Source organism: Maniola hyperantus, chromosome 9 (assembly GCF_902806685.2).
Source record: "Maniola hyperantus chromosome 9, iAphHyp1.2, whole genome shotgun sequence".
Lineage (NCBI taxonomy): Eukaryota > Metazoa > Arthropoda > Insecta > Lepidoptera > Nymphalidae > Maniola > Maniola hyperantus.
In genome coordinates, this window is record NC_048544.1 from 8,087,905 (window position 1) to 8,103,622 (window position 15,718).

At 35.9% G+C, this 15,718-nt stretch overlaps 1 protein-coding gene across 12 annotated transcripts in view; it reads left to right on the top strand.

The window, feature by feature from the left end:
* The window catches only part of LOC117985176 (uncharacterized), a 211,660-nt gene that overhangs the window by 191,610 nt on the left and 4,332 nt on the right, over positions 1-15,718 (top strand). For 9 of the 12 annotated variants that reach the window (XM_069500740.1, XM_069500732.1, XM_069500735.1 and 6 more), the window contains 17 exons: positions 3,468-3,621; positions 4,145-4,306; positions 4,689-4,788; positions 5,376-5,514; positions 6,309-6,484; positions 7,567-7,643; positions 7,977-8,123; positions 8,420-8,527; positions 8,618-10,490; positions 12,137-12,236; positions 12,353-12,584; positions 12,666-13,063; positions 13,134-13,324; positions 13,407-13,542; positions 13,706-13,833; positions 14,282-14,412; positions 14,923-15,096. In XM_069500740.1, coding sequence (XP_069356841.1) covers positions 3,468-3,621; positions 4,145-4,306; positions 4,689-4,788; positions 5,376-5,514; positions 6,309-6,484; positions 7,567-7,643; positions 7,977-8,123; positions 8,420-8,527; positions 8,618-10,490; positions 12,137-12,236; positions 12,353-12,584; positions 12,666-13,063; positions 13,134-13,324; positions 13,407-13,542; positions 13,706-13,833; positions 14,282-14,412; positions 14,923-15,096 — 4,426 coding nt within the window. The remainder of the gene's footprint in view (positions 1-3,467; positions 3,622-4,144; positions 4,307-4,688; positions 4,789-5,375; positions 5,515-6,308; positions 6,485-7,566; positions 7,644-7,976; positions 8,124-8,419; positions 8,528-8,617; positions 10,491-12,136; positions 12,237-12,352; positions 12,585-12,665; positions 13,064-13,133; positions 13,325-13,406; positions 13,543-13,705; positions 13,834-14,281; positions 14,413-14,922; positions 15,097-15,718) is intronic. The other 3 variants (XM_069500734.1, XM_069500733.1, XM_069500741.1) reach the window with 3 other exon arrangements.

Below are 15,718 nucleotides of genomic sequence, written 5' to 3' on the forward strand. Positions count from 1 at the left end.
AAAGATATCAAGGTCTATATTATAATAACATACCTACTAATAAATATTAATAGATAAGAATATCAAACAAGCTGTTAAAAGCAAAATCTGGTGCGAATGATGTAGTCACTAAAATGTTTGAGCTTATCTCTTTTAAAAGGATATTAAATTGAAGCTTTTATGAAAGTGACGCTTTGCTAACCGTTTACTCTCGAAGAGTAATGATAGACTCCAGACTCCATTATCCGTATTAGGTTCTTTTACGAAAATAGAATAAAATCAGGAAGAAAAAGCCTAAAAAATCACAAGATAAGGCTGCTCGGGAACCCTTAATCAAAGTAATTTTATAGCAGATTCCGGAAAGAATTATTATAATATAAAATATAACAGATCAAGCACAACATATTAGTAATTTTTCGGACATATTCAATAGAGGTAAAAAACAGTAGTCAAATACCAATAGTAGGGGATAGGTAGGACGAAATATAAGGTATACACCTTATATTATTACATAGGTATACACCTTATATTATAAGGTATACACCTTGTATAAGGTATACACCTTATATTTCGTCACTGGGCAGTAAGTGAACCGTGGCCTATTTGGGCGATGGTGCTCCGGGTGCGATACCCAGGAAGACGTAGGTCAGTGTGACAGAGCTGTAAATGTTGATTTTACAGAGATGTGAAAAGCTGCCATAGCAGGGGGTTGTATGCATCACTGGATTCTCCACACATTCATAGTCAAGTACTCGTAGAAGTCCTATGCGACCTATACATTGAAAAGCCACACAATATGATACCTAAAAGAAGCTAGGACGAGATGCTAGTATTCACGTACCTAAAGGTATATATTACTGTTAACGGAGTCAGCGAGTCGTATTCCTGAGAAAGTCAACATGATATCGCAGTCACGTGTACCTACTAGCGCAAATATTTGCAATAACGACGAACATACGAGCACCGTCGAGTTTCTTATGTGATTGCTCGTATTTACACCAATTTTCTTATAAGGCTTTTTTCATTTATTGTAGGTAAATTATAGCTCTTCTATTTCCTATCATATTCTGAATCCTGAATCTCTAGATATTTGTTAAAGTTTAATAACTGTGTAAAAATCTGCCAAAGCTGTATGGAAATATCAAATCACGATTGATTGGTTAACAATGAACTCACTTGTATGGCACACACTTCGAATACACTCTTAAATAAAGCAAGGTCAAGGCCAAAGCTATCCTCGACATAAAAAACCTTCTGGGCTGATGAAATCTGCTAGTAGTGCAGTCATTTAAGGCTCATTGTGTACCAAATAAAGTCTTGATGGTCGAATACAATGTGCCTATCTGTATCTACAGAGAATATTGTGTCCGTGTTAGATGGATTTGGTAGAGTAATATTTCGCTTTTCCACTTAACTAATAGAATAATTAACAGATGCGTTACTTATTATACCTCGTGAATCTAAATAGTTAGGGTGTGTCATTAAGTACAGTACGCGGCAGAAATTAATGTACATCGACCTTTAGAAGGAGATAGCGTATTTGTTGAGCATTGTCTCTATCGTTGAGACCGACAAAACGTCATATAGGTGTGAGTGACAGAGACAACGCTCTACAAAGCTGAAATGTCATTCTAAAGGCCAATGTGCATTATTTTCTGATGCGTACTGTAATTTTGTTGGCATAGTATTTGCGCAGGAAGTATAAGTATTTGCTGAAAATATTGACCCTCTTGGGAAAACTGAAATCTGAAAGTTAGTTACTTATTAAGTAAGACAGACACTTATTTTTCGAGAATGTTACAATAAAACTTAAAGCTAGCCTCATCTAATTACAGTAGTCTCTATACAATACGCGGTAGAAAGTAATGTACATTTCGGCTTTGTAGAGCGTTCTCTCTCACTCATAAGTCATAACTACTTATATGCCGTTTTGTCGGTCTCAACGACAGAGATAATGCTTTTTTATTCCCCTGTGATTCACGACAGATAGCTTGTGGTTCGATGGTTAAAAAGTGGAACACAATATTACAACTACGACTTCAGGCTATTTTCTGTTCATACATTCGTCATCTATTTTACCCTACTTACTTGACTTCAAGATTTGAAATTAATAACATTATCTGACCAATTGCATTCAGTTTATATAACAAGTAGGTTTGTGATTATTTGCTCTCAACTTGTCCGAATGAATTTTTGAATATTAAAAGCTGTTATAAAGATCTACAGCAGTGCTTGTGTTGTTTATTCATTACTAGATGATGTCCACGACTTCGCATGAATTTAGGTTTTTAAAAATCCCGTGGAAATTCTTTGATTTTCCGAGGTAAAAATATATGAGTGTCTTCAGGATGCAAGCTACCTCTGTGATAAACAGATGACGCCCACAACTTCTTATCGGTGTGGAACTAGGTTTTTTTAAAATCCAGTGGGAACTTTTTATTTTCCGGGATAAAAAGTAACCTATGTCCTTTCCTTAGATGCAGGGTATCTCTGTACCAAATGTTAAATCTGTTAAACGGAAGGGCCGTAAAAAGCTAGCTTTTATAATATTTAAAATAGAATAAACTTGATACAAACGAAATACTTAACTATTGTCATTTGTTGAATTTTAATTTAATACAGAACTTGTTACAAAGGCAGATCTAAGGTAAGTCTATATAAAAATACATAGCTACTTATTGCACCTTCACATATATTAAGCTTGCTAAATCTGTGAATATGTTTATCAGTACTAAAGTTTGCGCACAGTTCTAGTGTTTCCAAAATCTCAAGTAGGTAAATGCATAAAGACAAGGATTTTTGCACTGATCTACCACAATCTTGTGATGAACTCTATCAATCTACTTACCTACTACCTTTATATTTTTATCGTAGCAGGTAGGAATATAGCAGATTAATAATTAATTATTGTGTGACTATTTGGCAAAAGTTAAGAAAATTATTAATTTCAATGTTCAAATAACACGAGCACTGCTGATACGGCTATTCTTTGTGAAAACTCTTTGGAGGAAAACAGCCATTTTGACTTGTATGTATCTATCTATTAAACTTGAAATGGCGGCGGCGAAAATTTGGGGGCTGTTCGCTTCGCAGCGACAAAACTTCCGGTAACCACAATTGATGTGAATAAAACTTTTCCTTTGTCATGAGATTGTTATTTTAATTATTTGTTACGTTTACGTTTTTTTTCATCGATTGATAGTTTACGGGGATTTTTTGAAAGTTTTCGAACAGCCTTCATTGTTTGAAACCGCCATTCGGTAACATTTGACGCTTTTTTTCCTTTACTTTTTGACATGTTTTTGCTGCAACTGTTCGAAAACTTTGCACTTTTTTTTTATGAGATTCATCCATTCTTGTATGTGTATTGATCCATTTAAGTATATTTTGATACCTAATTGTTACTAGATATTATAACCTAATGTGTATTTAGATAAAATTTGAGTAGAATTCGATTCTAGATGATTGACTTTGAATTTCTTTTACAGGTACATATTCACGATAGTTAGTTACTTAATTGGGGTGTTCATCTTTGCTACTATAGTGGGGCAAGTTGGCAATGTCATCACCAATAGAAATGCAAATAGGCTTGAGTTTGAAAGGCTTTTGGACGGCGCGAAAACATACATGCGACATCATAAGGTAAAACCGCTTCCTGATTGCCGAAGATGCCCGATCTATATAATTTACGAAAATGTGGCAAATCTTTATTTTTTCTTTAAAAAAAGGAGAAAATTTCTCTTCCTAGATGCAATTACAAACCATTCTTAATAAGTCATTTGAGCACAGTGTATAAGATCCGTAACTTCGAGGAAAAATCTTGAAAGAAAATACGAAATTTCTTTATGTGCCAAGTATCTACTTATAGGCATGTTTTTCTGTATTTTTCACTTCACAAAGGAGAGTAGCAGCTTCACTTGACCTTTTGGAAACATTGCGTCTGGAAATTTGAAATAAAATCTACCTAATGGTGTATAATGTAGGTATCTATAAAAATATGACAGGCATTTAGGCATCTAGTAATTAGTTGAATTTGGAATCTCTACCAGAACTATCTTACCATATTACAACTTACTAAGAACGTGTCTTAGTTATGATGGAGAAATATTATTGTCTAGTACTTATTACCTTCCTACTCAATTTATTTCTATGAAAAATTATACAGGTTCCAGGTGGCATGAAGCGACGCGTCCTTCGATGGTACGATTACTCATGGTCACGAGGAAGAATCCAGGGCGGCGGTGACATCAATACTGCCCTTGGTCTCTTGCCTGATAAACTCAAGACTGAACTTGCACTGCATGTTAACCTGAGTGTATTGAAAAAGGTGTGTTAGAATTTAGAAGCAATTTTAATATCAACTTGCCAATCATTTTTAGGAAATTCAATATAATTATAATAATTACATGGTGATAAGTTGTAAGAGGCCCGTCTAATCAGTACGCTTAGTACGAGGTTTTATGTCTCACCAACGTTGATAGTATTCGAGTATCGAAACACTTCCGCGTTACAGTAAACTGGATCTTAACTATCTTGTTTTTAAGCTCAAGTTCGTGTACACATCTACAGTTACTACTAAACGTTGGCTAGGCGTCATGAGCCTCAATAAATAATGCTCTAGACTGGACAAAGTGTGCGGCAAAATGTAAAAAAGCATACCCCACCTAAGATTGAAAACGCTAAATCGACGAAGTTATGTTATGTTTCAGGTAACAATTTTCCAAGAATGTCAACCCGAGTTTCTTCACGACTTGGTTCTGAAAATGAAAGCCTACATTTTTACACCGGGAGATTCGATTTGCAGAAAAGGTAATAATATAAATATATTTTCAAAATTCTTTGATCTTTTATCGTTTTGTATTTTATTTTTTCTTGTACCTTTATTTGTATTTAAATTTATTATTAATCATCTAGTTAGTGTAAGTGGCACTGCCGTTCTAATTAGATATAAAATAAATAAATAAATAAAATACAATAAAAAAATTGTAGTGGGTAGTGGGTAGTAGGAGTTACTTCATATTCCTAGACTGATCTTTAAACGTGGGACCACGGTTATAGAAATATACTTAAGCATGTACCTACGCATGTGAGAGTTCATATAGCGTCGTCTTTGTTGATTAGCTTCGCTCAAACCTCAGCCCGCCGCCCCTACCATTACCAACACACACAAATCGCGTACGGACAGGCTGGTGTTCCGGTAGTAGTAATAGGAAATTAAATCAGTTCGCTTGTATGGAGTGTCGGGAGTGTGATAGCACATTATGCCATATGAGTAAAACGTGATTCCACGTTGAACATATAAGGTGAATTTAATATAGATACCTAACAGTAAGACTCAATATTTTTGAATTAGTATGGATATTATATAGATGGTGAAATTTTGTCATCGTTTTCAGGTGAAGTAGCTCGAGAGATGTTTATAATAGCCGATGGTATTTTAGAAGTCATATCAGAGACCGGCCGGGTTTTAACTACAATGAAAGCGGGTGATTTTTTTGGTGAAATAGGCATACTGAACCTAGATGGTCTAAACAAGTAAGTTTTATAACTAATCATCTATATGTCTAAATACTACATAAAATTATAAATTTTGAAATAGGACAGAAAACGTAGTCTGTAAAATTGTTGCAGATTAATTATAATAATACTCCTCGATTTAACTAACTTATAAAAAAATGCTAAAAATTTATTTTTTTAAGTACATAAGAGACGTACACCGTGGAGACGTATAATTGAATTTTTCAAAAGAGGATGGCGTAAAACATTATTGAAAATTTTGATTTTATTGAAAAATTACGGTTTTGGGGATACAACAACTTGCGAGGTATCCATCTATAATCCTTTCATGCATCCATTAAATAAAGTACATCTACGTTTATCTACCTATATCAGAGTCAACATAAATAAAGTAATATTTACGCATAAAGATATTTTAACGGCTATTGATATTCCTTCACGTCGTGTTTTATGTTTATGGGATATTTTGCTGTAAAATCCCTTATAGCTTTAGATTACAAGATCGAAAATATTACGGTTATTAAGTTCTTGATACACACAAAACATTACCAAACACATAGCTAATGTAGTACATTAGGTATTATTTGAATTAAGCTCAACCAATTAAAGACAACGAAATTTTGTAGATAGGTACGTTCTAGAAATTATTACTCCTCAATCCTGAGGCTGCAGGGAAACTGCCCATCCAACGTCCGAAGCCTAAATATCTATCGGTTTTTAGCTACCCATAATGTACCTACTGTTGACTTTACCCGAATCGGTTGTAAAAATATTTGAAACATGTGCAAGGAACAATTTATTTTTTCTCTTAGACGCACAGCGGATGTAAGATCAGTTGGTTATTCAGAACTCTTCTCACTTTCGAGAGAAGACGTTTTAGCTGCGATGAAGGACTATCCTGAAGCTCAAGACATATTACAAACACTGGGCCGAAAACGATTACAGGAGGCGAAGAGTATGTCCAGGAAAGTCAAAAGTAAAGTGACTGGTGAGTGCACCAAAATATACAAATAGATTCCTGTGAATTAAATTCCATTTTTCATTTAATTTTGAGATTATTTTTAACAAAAACCTAATTATAAATAATATCTGTCCCGGCTGTACTCACGTGTGTAGTCGACGTTAGCCCGACTAGTTTCGAACCCATCCGGGGTCCTTTTTCAAGGGAGTCAGTTCGCGCACGCGCCGCGGTTTTGACTGCGGGCCGCGTGTGCCGCTGCCCGTAGAGCCCGTTGTGAGGGTGGCTGGGGTGGGGGGGAGACAGCTGCTGATCGTCTCCCGACAGATCTTGCTGATCTGCATCGCTGAAACCGTCACCGTAATCCAGGCAAGCGGAGCTAATGGTGTCCTGTCCCACGACTGATGCCCTTGTCTTAGCGTCAAAAAGCCGTTTCCACGCTGAGGGTAGCATCCATCCATTGTCACGATTGAAATTCGGGTGGCGACTAATTTCGATCGCTTCTCGTATCTTCCGCGGTACTAGAAACTTTTCCCGGGACAATACGGACTACACACGTGAGTACAGCCGGGACAGATATTATTTATAATGGAAATCACTCACGGTAGTTTAAACGCTAAAATACCTAATTTGCTTATTGCACATGTAACGGTTACCTAGTTCTTAGCCAATTCGCACACAATTTAGAAGTTGTATGACATGGCCTATGGATTGGCCCAAATAGATAATATCCTGGTTGTCTTTAAAATGTTCAAAAAAAAAAAGTGCGAGTTGGCCTCGCGCACAAAGGGTTTTGTACCATCGTGCATCGTACAAGAAATAACACTTTTTAATATTTGTTCTGATGTGAATACAAATTCACTGTTTTCAAATTTTTTCCCTTTACCTGTGCTATATAAGTACCAGACTCTCATGATTCTAGGTCAACGGGATATACCCTATAGGTTTTGATTCCCTTTGACGGGTCTTGACAGACATGACGGAAGGACAACGAAGTGATCCTATAAGGGTTCCATTTTTCCTTTTGAGGTACGGAACCCTAATCAGATGATAAACCACCACCCTCAATAAATTATTTTGGTCTGGTTTATAACATTGTTTCTTTTTTATAGGTGAAGTAAGCCCTGATAAAGGAGGTGATGACAGCACTTCTAAGCGAATAGTCCACAAGCTTAAAACTGATGTGAAGGCTAGTTTTTTTTAAATTTTATAGTAATTCTTATGATGCTCGCAACTTCAGACGATTCACTTTTTTTCGAGAATCCCGTGGGGATTGATTTTCTGGGACAAAAGTAACCTATGTTCGTCTCCAGGTTGCAAATATCCAATTTCGTGAAAATGAGCTAAATGCATAGGCCTTGAAAACGTAACAAACAAACAAAGAGATAGACAGACATACACGCTATCGGATTTATAATATTAGTATGGATTATCTGAGTAAAGAAATTACCTACCTCCTAAATTACCTAAATTACGTAGTACCTACCTACATACAAAATGTTCATGTAAAATTCTTAAACAGGGTATCCGCAACGCAATACGCAGTAGATCTCGAGTGGGACGTCGATCAGGAGAATCGTTAGAACTACATTCATTAACAAGCAGCGAACATAAATTACGACGTATGCCGAGGGTCGAAAGCGATGATTCACAACATCAAATCGAAACTGTAAATACATAATATTTGCTATATTGATTAATAGCTTATACCCGCAACTTCGTCCGCGTGGACTACACAAATTTCAAACTCCTGTTTCACCTCTTTAGGGTTTGAATTTTCAGCACGATCCGTCCAGCAATTTAAACTGTGCGTTGATATCTCACTCAGTCAGTCAGTCCGCTTTTCCTTTTATAAATACTGCTTTGATTCTAGCTGCCTTGAGAACCATCTAAACTAGTAACTACTAACTAGTAGTAAAAAGCACATAAAATTGTTGTAATTTACTCATTGTCATTTTAATTTAGGATAACGGTGAAACAACCTCAGGAAGCAAAGAACCTGAAAAAATTATTTCTCCAATAGGAGCTGGACTGCCCTTACTATCTCGTCTTAAGTTACTTAAAGAGAAACAGGTGCATACATATCATAATATAGTTTAGTTATAGATTATTTTAACATGCTCACTAAACTTGTGAACTAACAAAAACTTTAAAACATTTCAGGATCGCGAAGAAAAAGTAGCGAAACAAAGACATTCGACATCTTCAGTAATTTCGCTTCCACCGTCGCATCCCACTCCCTCTACAAGTTCTGCACCTGATATACAACCAGAAATTATTGGTGCAGGTCTTCCATTGTTGCAAAGATTATTGCTCCTCAAAGCGAAAGAGGAAAGAGATAAGAACCAATTAACACCTACTACCAGTAATCAACCATCCAGCTCGGAAACAATCAGTCCTAGCTCAATAAAAAGCCCTTTGAGTCCTACTGTAAAAAATTTAAGTCCGTTACGAAAAGGATCAGAATCTGGTTCACCTGGTAAACTTCAAAGTCCAACCACAAAAACGTCAAGGAAAAATTCATCGGGATCAAGTGATGGAGCATCCAAGCCTAAAGTTAGTTTTAGAGACAAAATTCTACAAGTGCAAAGTGATGGCACGGCAGTATGCCAGCCTCTTAACAAGGATATCAGTGAAAAACCTGCCGCTTTTGTTGAGCCAACTCCAAAAACTGAAGTAAATACAATATCAATACCCCACTCTGTCGTAAGTAAAATTAAATCACCTGCAAAATCTATGGGATCAACTTTTCGAGATAAATTAAAACTACTGCAAAGTGGAACTTCTTCAAAAGAAAATGACACCTCTTCAACAGAAAAATGTAAAACGTTGGCAACAGAAAAAAATGCAATTGAAATAATTCCTCTGCAAACTAAAGAATCTCAAGAGGAATCAAAAAATAAGAAACCCTGGAATAAACTAAAAAAAGCTGCAATATTAGGGGAATCTAAAAGTCTTAGCAAATCTATTGAAGAAAAAATTGAAATAGAAAATGCAGCTGAACGTCCGCCGGCCGTCGTTGAACTTCCTAGTTTGGAACCAAACGTAAATATTTGTGTGCCCATAATTAATACAGGAGAACTTGTTAAGATAGACAATAATAATACAGTTGTTCAAAGTGATAATGACAAGGAGGAAAAATCTCCGATTTGCCATGTGGAATCCGTCCAACAAAAATCTTTAGATTTGCTGACGATGTCACCGAAGGCAAGTTGTGTTACTAGGTCAGTTGATCGAATAGCCTCTACCATAGGTACTGAGTTACTATCAAAAGATAAAAAATATAGATCTATAGATGATCTATCGCCAGAATATGGCGGTTTGCCATTTGTAAAAAAGCTAAAAATTCTAAACGAACGGCAAAAGTTAGCAGAACTTGAAAAAGTTATCAAAATTAGAAGTTCAAGTCTTGACTGTACTGGTTCTTCAGAAGATTTACTATCTGATACGTTAACCAGAAGTCATTCTGAAGGTAGTACAATGGATAAAAGAAAATTCAAACGAAAATCTACGGATTCAATAGAAAGTCACGAGTCAAATGAAACCCTTGAGAGACGAACACTGAAATCAATTTTAAAGAAATTGTCTGAAGATGTCACTCCCACGGAAAGTCCCGAAAAAAGTAATGAACTAAAAAAATTAATTCGTGCACCAACCTTAGAAGGATATGCTGCAAGACACTCTAAATTTGCGAAAAGTGTCACATTTCACCGACATACATTACCTTCGCCACCTTCCAGTATACACATGGATGATACTGATGAAGTATTTACTATCACCAGTCCTTTAGTTTCTTCGTTACCACAACCATCGCCTCCTGAAATAACTATATCACACACTAAAGAAACTCCTCCAACTCTTCAAAATCAACTTAATAATATGAATCCACTTTCAAAGACAGAAAATCTTCGACAAGAAAATATCGAACCATCGTATGACTATAAATCATTGCGACCAGAGGATATTCGAGTACCATCGGAAAAATCCAAAATAGCAATAATATCAGCCGTAGCTAACCAAAGAAAATTACTACGAGGTAAATATTTTTTTTTGTTTGTTAAAATATACAGGGTTACAGGAAAATAGGACACGATCCCGTTAAGGGGTTATAGTACAGGACATTAGCTATCAAACGACCCCTAAAGTGCTTATGCGAAAGTGTATCGTTTTCGAGTTATTCATTTTTTTATTTTTTTCTTGGTAAAAGGGTGTTTGCCACTTTAAAACTTAATAAAAAAAGGAACAATTTTTTTTTATTTATTGCTAGTACATATCCTTGTTAATAATTAACAGTTATAAAACTAAAAAAATCTTCAAGCATTTTAAAATTACAGCCCAAAAACTGTACAAGTTTTCGATTTTTAAATTTAATTCTTTGAATAACTTGCAAATTTTCTGTAAAAATTACTATGGCACTTATCCTGCGGATTATTTTAAAAACATCTACGTTTCGTTAGCTATCCATTGGTACAAAAAAAAATATTAAAAAAATCATAAAATCAAGAAAAAATTACACAACAAAGAGACCAGGTAGAAAATTCTAACAAATGCTATTGCCAAAGAATTAAATCAGAATCTATGTAAAAACGAGTTTAATGCAAAATGGTTAAAGATTATTTTTAATGAGGTCAAAAAGTAATATAAAATCAGTCAAGTGCGAGTCGGGCTCGCACACGAAGGGTTCCGTACCTTCGTACAAGAAATAACAATTTTTAATTTTCTTTTAATTTTTATGGCGGCCATTTTGCAATTTTTAGTATTTGTTGTTATAGCGGCCATAAAAATACACATTTTGTGAAAATTTCATGTTCGTTCGTCCGTCCGTCCGTCTGTCCGGCCGTCCGTTTGTCTGTCAGTGGACTGTATCTCGTGAACCCTAACACGTAGAGACTTGAAATTTTTACAGAATGTGTATTTTTATTGCCGCTATAACAATAAATACTAAAAATTACAAAATGGCCGCCATAAAAATTAAAAAAAATTAAAAAGTGTTATTTTTTGTACGATGGTACGGAACCCTTCGTGTGCGAGCCCGACTCGCACTTGACTGATTTTATCTTACCTTTTGACCTCATTAAAAATAATCTTTAACTATTTTGCATTTAACTCGTTTTTACATTGATTCTGATTTAATTCTTTAGCAATATTATTTGTTATAATTTTCTACCTGGTCTCTTTGTTGTGTAATTTTTTCTTGATTTTATGATTTTTTAATAATTTTTTTGTACCATTGGATAGCTAACGAAACGTAGATGTTTTTAAAATAATCCGCAGGATAAGTGCCCTAGCAATTTTTACAGAAAATTTGCAAGTTATTCAAAGAATTAAATTGAAAAATCGAATACTTGTACAGTTTTTGGGCTGTAATTTTAAAATGCTTGAAGATTTTTTTAGTTTTATAACTGTTAATTATTAACAAGGATATGTACTAGCAATAAATAAAAAAAAATCTGCTGAAATACATTGTTCCTTTTTTTTATTAATTTTTAAAGTGGCAAACACCCTTTTACCAAGAAAAAAATAAAAAAATGAATAACTCGAAAACGATACACTTTCGCATAAGCACTTTAGGGGTCGTTTGATAGCTAATGTCCTGTACTATAACCCCTTAACGGGATCGTGTCCTATTTTCCTGTAACCCTGTATATGTATGTATATAAATAGATATGTTTATTTTTCCAGGTTCAATCGAAGAGCAAGAATATTTTGGAGAAGTGCTTCTTGGAATTAAACAAGTAATACAGGGGCACTTGCATGAAGTTCAAGGAAAATTTCAGGAAAGGTAGATTGCGAACTTTACACGCTAATTTTATATTACAGTACCACCTACATACAAAATTTAATAAAATATCTTGCAATAGAAATATTTATATATAGGAAATTATAATTTATCTGCAGGTTTAACAGCTTAGAAAATGAAGTTCGCAAACGTGATGAAATAATTAGTCAGCTTCAAAAGCGTATACAAGAACTTGAAAGACTCGGTCTGCCAGCTGTACCGTCGAATGTAGACACAGCGGAATCGGACCTGCAACAGTTAAATGGGAGTAAAATACAAAAGCAGCAACAGTCAATAAATACTAGCTCAGGAAGTGATGATAATATATCTGGCGTTGATGAAGGATTTATGGTAAAAACTTTGTTTTCTTATATAACAATTTATTCCAAAATATTATTTATGATCTTGAATTTAACATTCTCTATGTTTTAGAGAGGTGACTCTCTAGATACAGTTTTTACAACATCACCACCAGAAACAACTGATGAAGATCCTAAATCGGTAGAGCAAGAAGTTTCTCCAAAATTACCCGAAGAATCAGCTACTAGCGAAGAATTGACAGAAGAAACACTTACAGAAATTACTGAAGGCATCGAATTGTCTAAGCTTTCCTATTCAGAATTGCAGACTTTAGCAGATTATTTATCGAACAGAGCAAGTAAAACATCTAGTAAAGAAGACTGGAGCGTAAACAAATCACAACGATTAGATTTGAATTTAGATGGGAAAGCTGGAACGTATTCGAGAAAACGAGCCGAGAAATTGAGACTTAGAAAATCTTGGGATGATCAAAGTAACCAAGAAACATTAGAATTACAAGATTTGACAAGGTATGTACTTATCGGAAATAAATCCTGCCAAAAATTTACATTTCATTATTGTCACGTATTTCTATTTCAGGCCATTATCGCCACATACTACTTCCGAAGACCGTTCGCTCCTAAGTCCAGAACAGTCAAGTCTCCGTACAAGCAGACGAGGAATACATCCCTTTCACTTCTTTGGCACACATCTTGATAGCACTAGGAGTAAGATGAAGAAGACTTTGTCGGTAGATACGGGAATGCATCATACTGGAAGAAAAGATATAAGTGAGTATAATGAAACACCAACTGAGTATATAACTCTATAAAACCTACCTCGAACCTACAAATTTAAACTACCTGATTACAGAACAAAAATCACACCGACAACACCGCAAATTCAGTTTAGGATCTTTCTTCGGTTACAACCGTGGTGCTACTCCGAAGACTACAAATTGCAATGATGTGGTGGTAGATATTGGCAGTGATCTTAGTTGGAGTGAAAGGTAGGTACCTATTATATGATTTTATGCAATTTAATCGCCATATCTAGGCATCCGTATTTTTGCCTGCTCAGTCAATTACTGTATCACTACTTAGATACATAAAACTTTTTCATCTTTATCTACATTATTGTATATTGGCTTAAAATCTTCCGATTATTTTTAGTACATCAACATCGTCAAGTAGCGACTCTGAGTGCGTACCGCGTACGCCAGTGTTCGAAGAGTTCATCGAAAACAACTCCAAACAGAGACGAAGTTTCTCTAGCTATGGGAATGAATCACCCATTAGAGGTATCTTACTTTCCTTCCTACTATATAGCCTTTACTATTTTTTAACTATGTAATATTTAGTATATCCTTATGGTTTACTAAATAAATAGATGCTTATCTCACGTAACTTGACTGAATTCTGTAGGTAGGTTACATTTAGTTTTAACAATAAATACTTAATTTCTTAACGTGACTCACAATAGAGCACAAGATCATGGCTACAACACCGGCTACAGCAGCGGCCAGCGCTGCACATTATGATCATCCTGATATTCTTGATAGTAGCATGTAGGAATTGTGGGTGCTAGCCCACATACAACAAACCAGTAATGCACATCTGTCTCTTCTGGTATCATCAAACCGTGCTTTAAAAACTAGGCAGCTCTATCAGAACATTGAATGCAAAAAACATACTTTAAAAGTTTATAAAAATATGGTCAAGTCTCATATTTACTAAACAACTTTCCAGCGTTTGCCGGCAGTGGAAGCGATTGGGAAGTCATGATGCTGGCCGATGAATTAGAAAAGAGGGAGCTGGAGAAGGAAAGGGATGACAGCAGAAGACATCATTACCCTTCCACCCTGAGAGACTTAGAGGAGGTATAGAAATTAAATTGCATAACAAATCGATAAAACGTCTACTTACATACATAATGTGTGTCGGTGTATTACTTAGCACATAGTTAATTTATTATTACTACAGGTACCTAGGTATAGTACGCGATAGGTTGAAATGACAATCGGGGAGGGAACACCCGCAATGCCCCCGCGCTAATCTGGTGCGGGCGAGTACGGGTAACGTGAGGGTGTGCGGGGCGTTCCCCCGCCTCATATCCTGATTGCCATCTCAACCTGTCGCGTACTATAAGTATACACGTTGAAATTTTAGTGGTTTTAAAGTCGTGGCTAAGTGAAACGCCTTAAGCAGTTCTATCGACTACACTTGTTTGTTTTGGAAAACTACTTAGGTAGTCACTTTTTTTTGATAAAAGATACTGGTTCGTAAACTTTTCCAAACAATAATTACTCCATTCAAAAGTATGACTGCAACAGTGTACTACAATAAGCTTTAGCTGTTTTCAATAGTCTTTAAAAATGCTTGGTGTTCAGGAATCCGATACCCCACAGCGTGAAGACAGCCCTGATGACCTCTCCAACATGGAGGACTCGAGTTCTACCACTCAGCTGCTATCACAGGCGAGCGACACCTCACACCGGTCGTTAGAAACCTCCTTCACGGACTCTGGAAGACGGCAGCATCGTGGTGGATCCGTTGGAGAACAGGTTCGTATACATACTTCATTTGGGCTTTTTTTTATTCCGATACAAGTTAACCATTGACTGCGATTTCACCTGGTGATAAGTAATGATGCAGTCTACGATAGAAACAGGCTAACTTGGAAGGGGTGTGGAAGTTTCTTTAAACCCTGATCAGTTTCTACGCGGCATCGTGCCGGAACGCTCGCTTGGCGATACGGCTTTTGCCGGTGGGGAGGTAACTAGCCACGGCCGAAGACTAGACCAGAGACAATTTAGAAATTATACATTCCCAAATTGCCCCTGCAGGGAATTGAAACCGGGACCTCCACTTGTAAAACCACAGCGCCCACCACTGCGCCAGGGAAGTCGTAACAAAACCTCGCGATGTGCGAGAAGTCCCCCACCCCTCCCCTGTCACATTCTATATTAGGGTTTTTATTTATTTTTAAACACTTTAAATGTTTACACTTAGAAATAAAATTATATGTATACCTACTGTAGCTACTATATGTAGCTATAATTTGTTTACAATTAGTAAATATTTTCTGAAAACACTTCTACTACAGGTATATGAGACTCTCATTCAGATGTTTATAATGAAGTAAAGTGTGATGGCGTCTACCACATTTTTCACAGAACGTGCTCT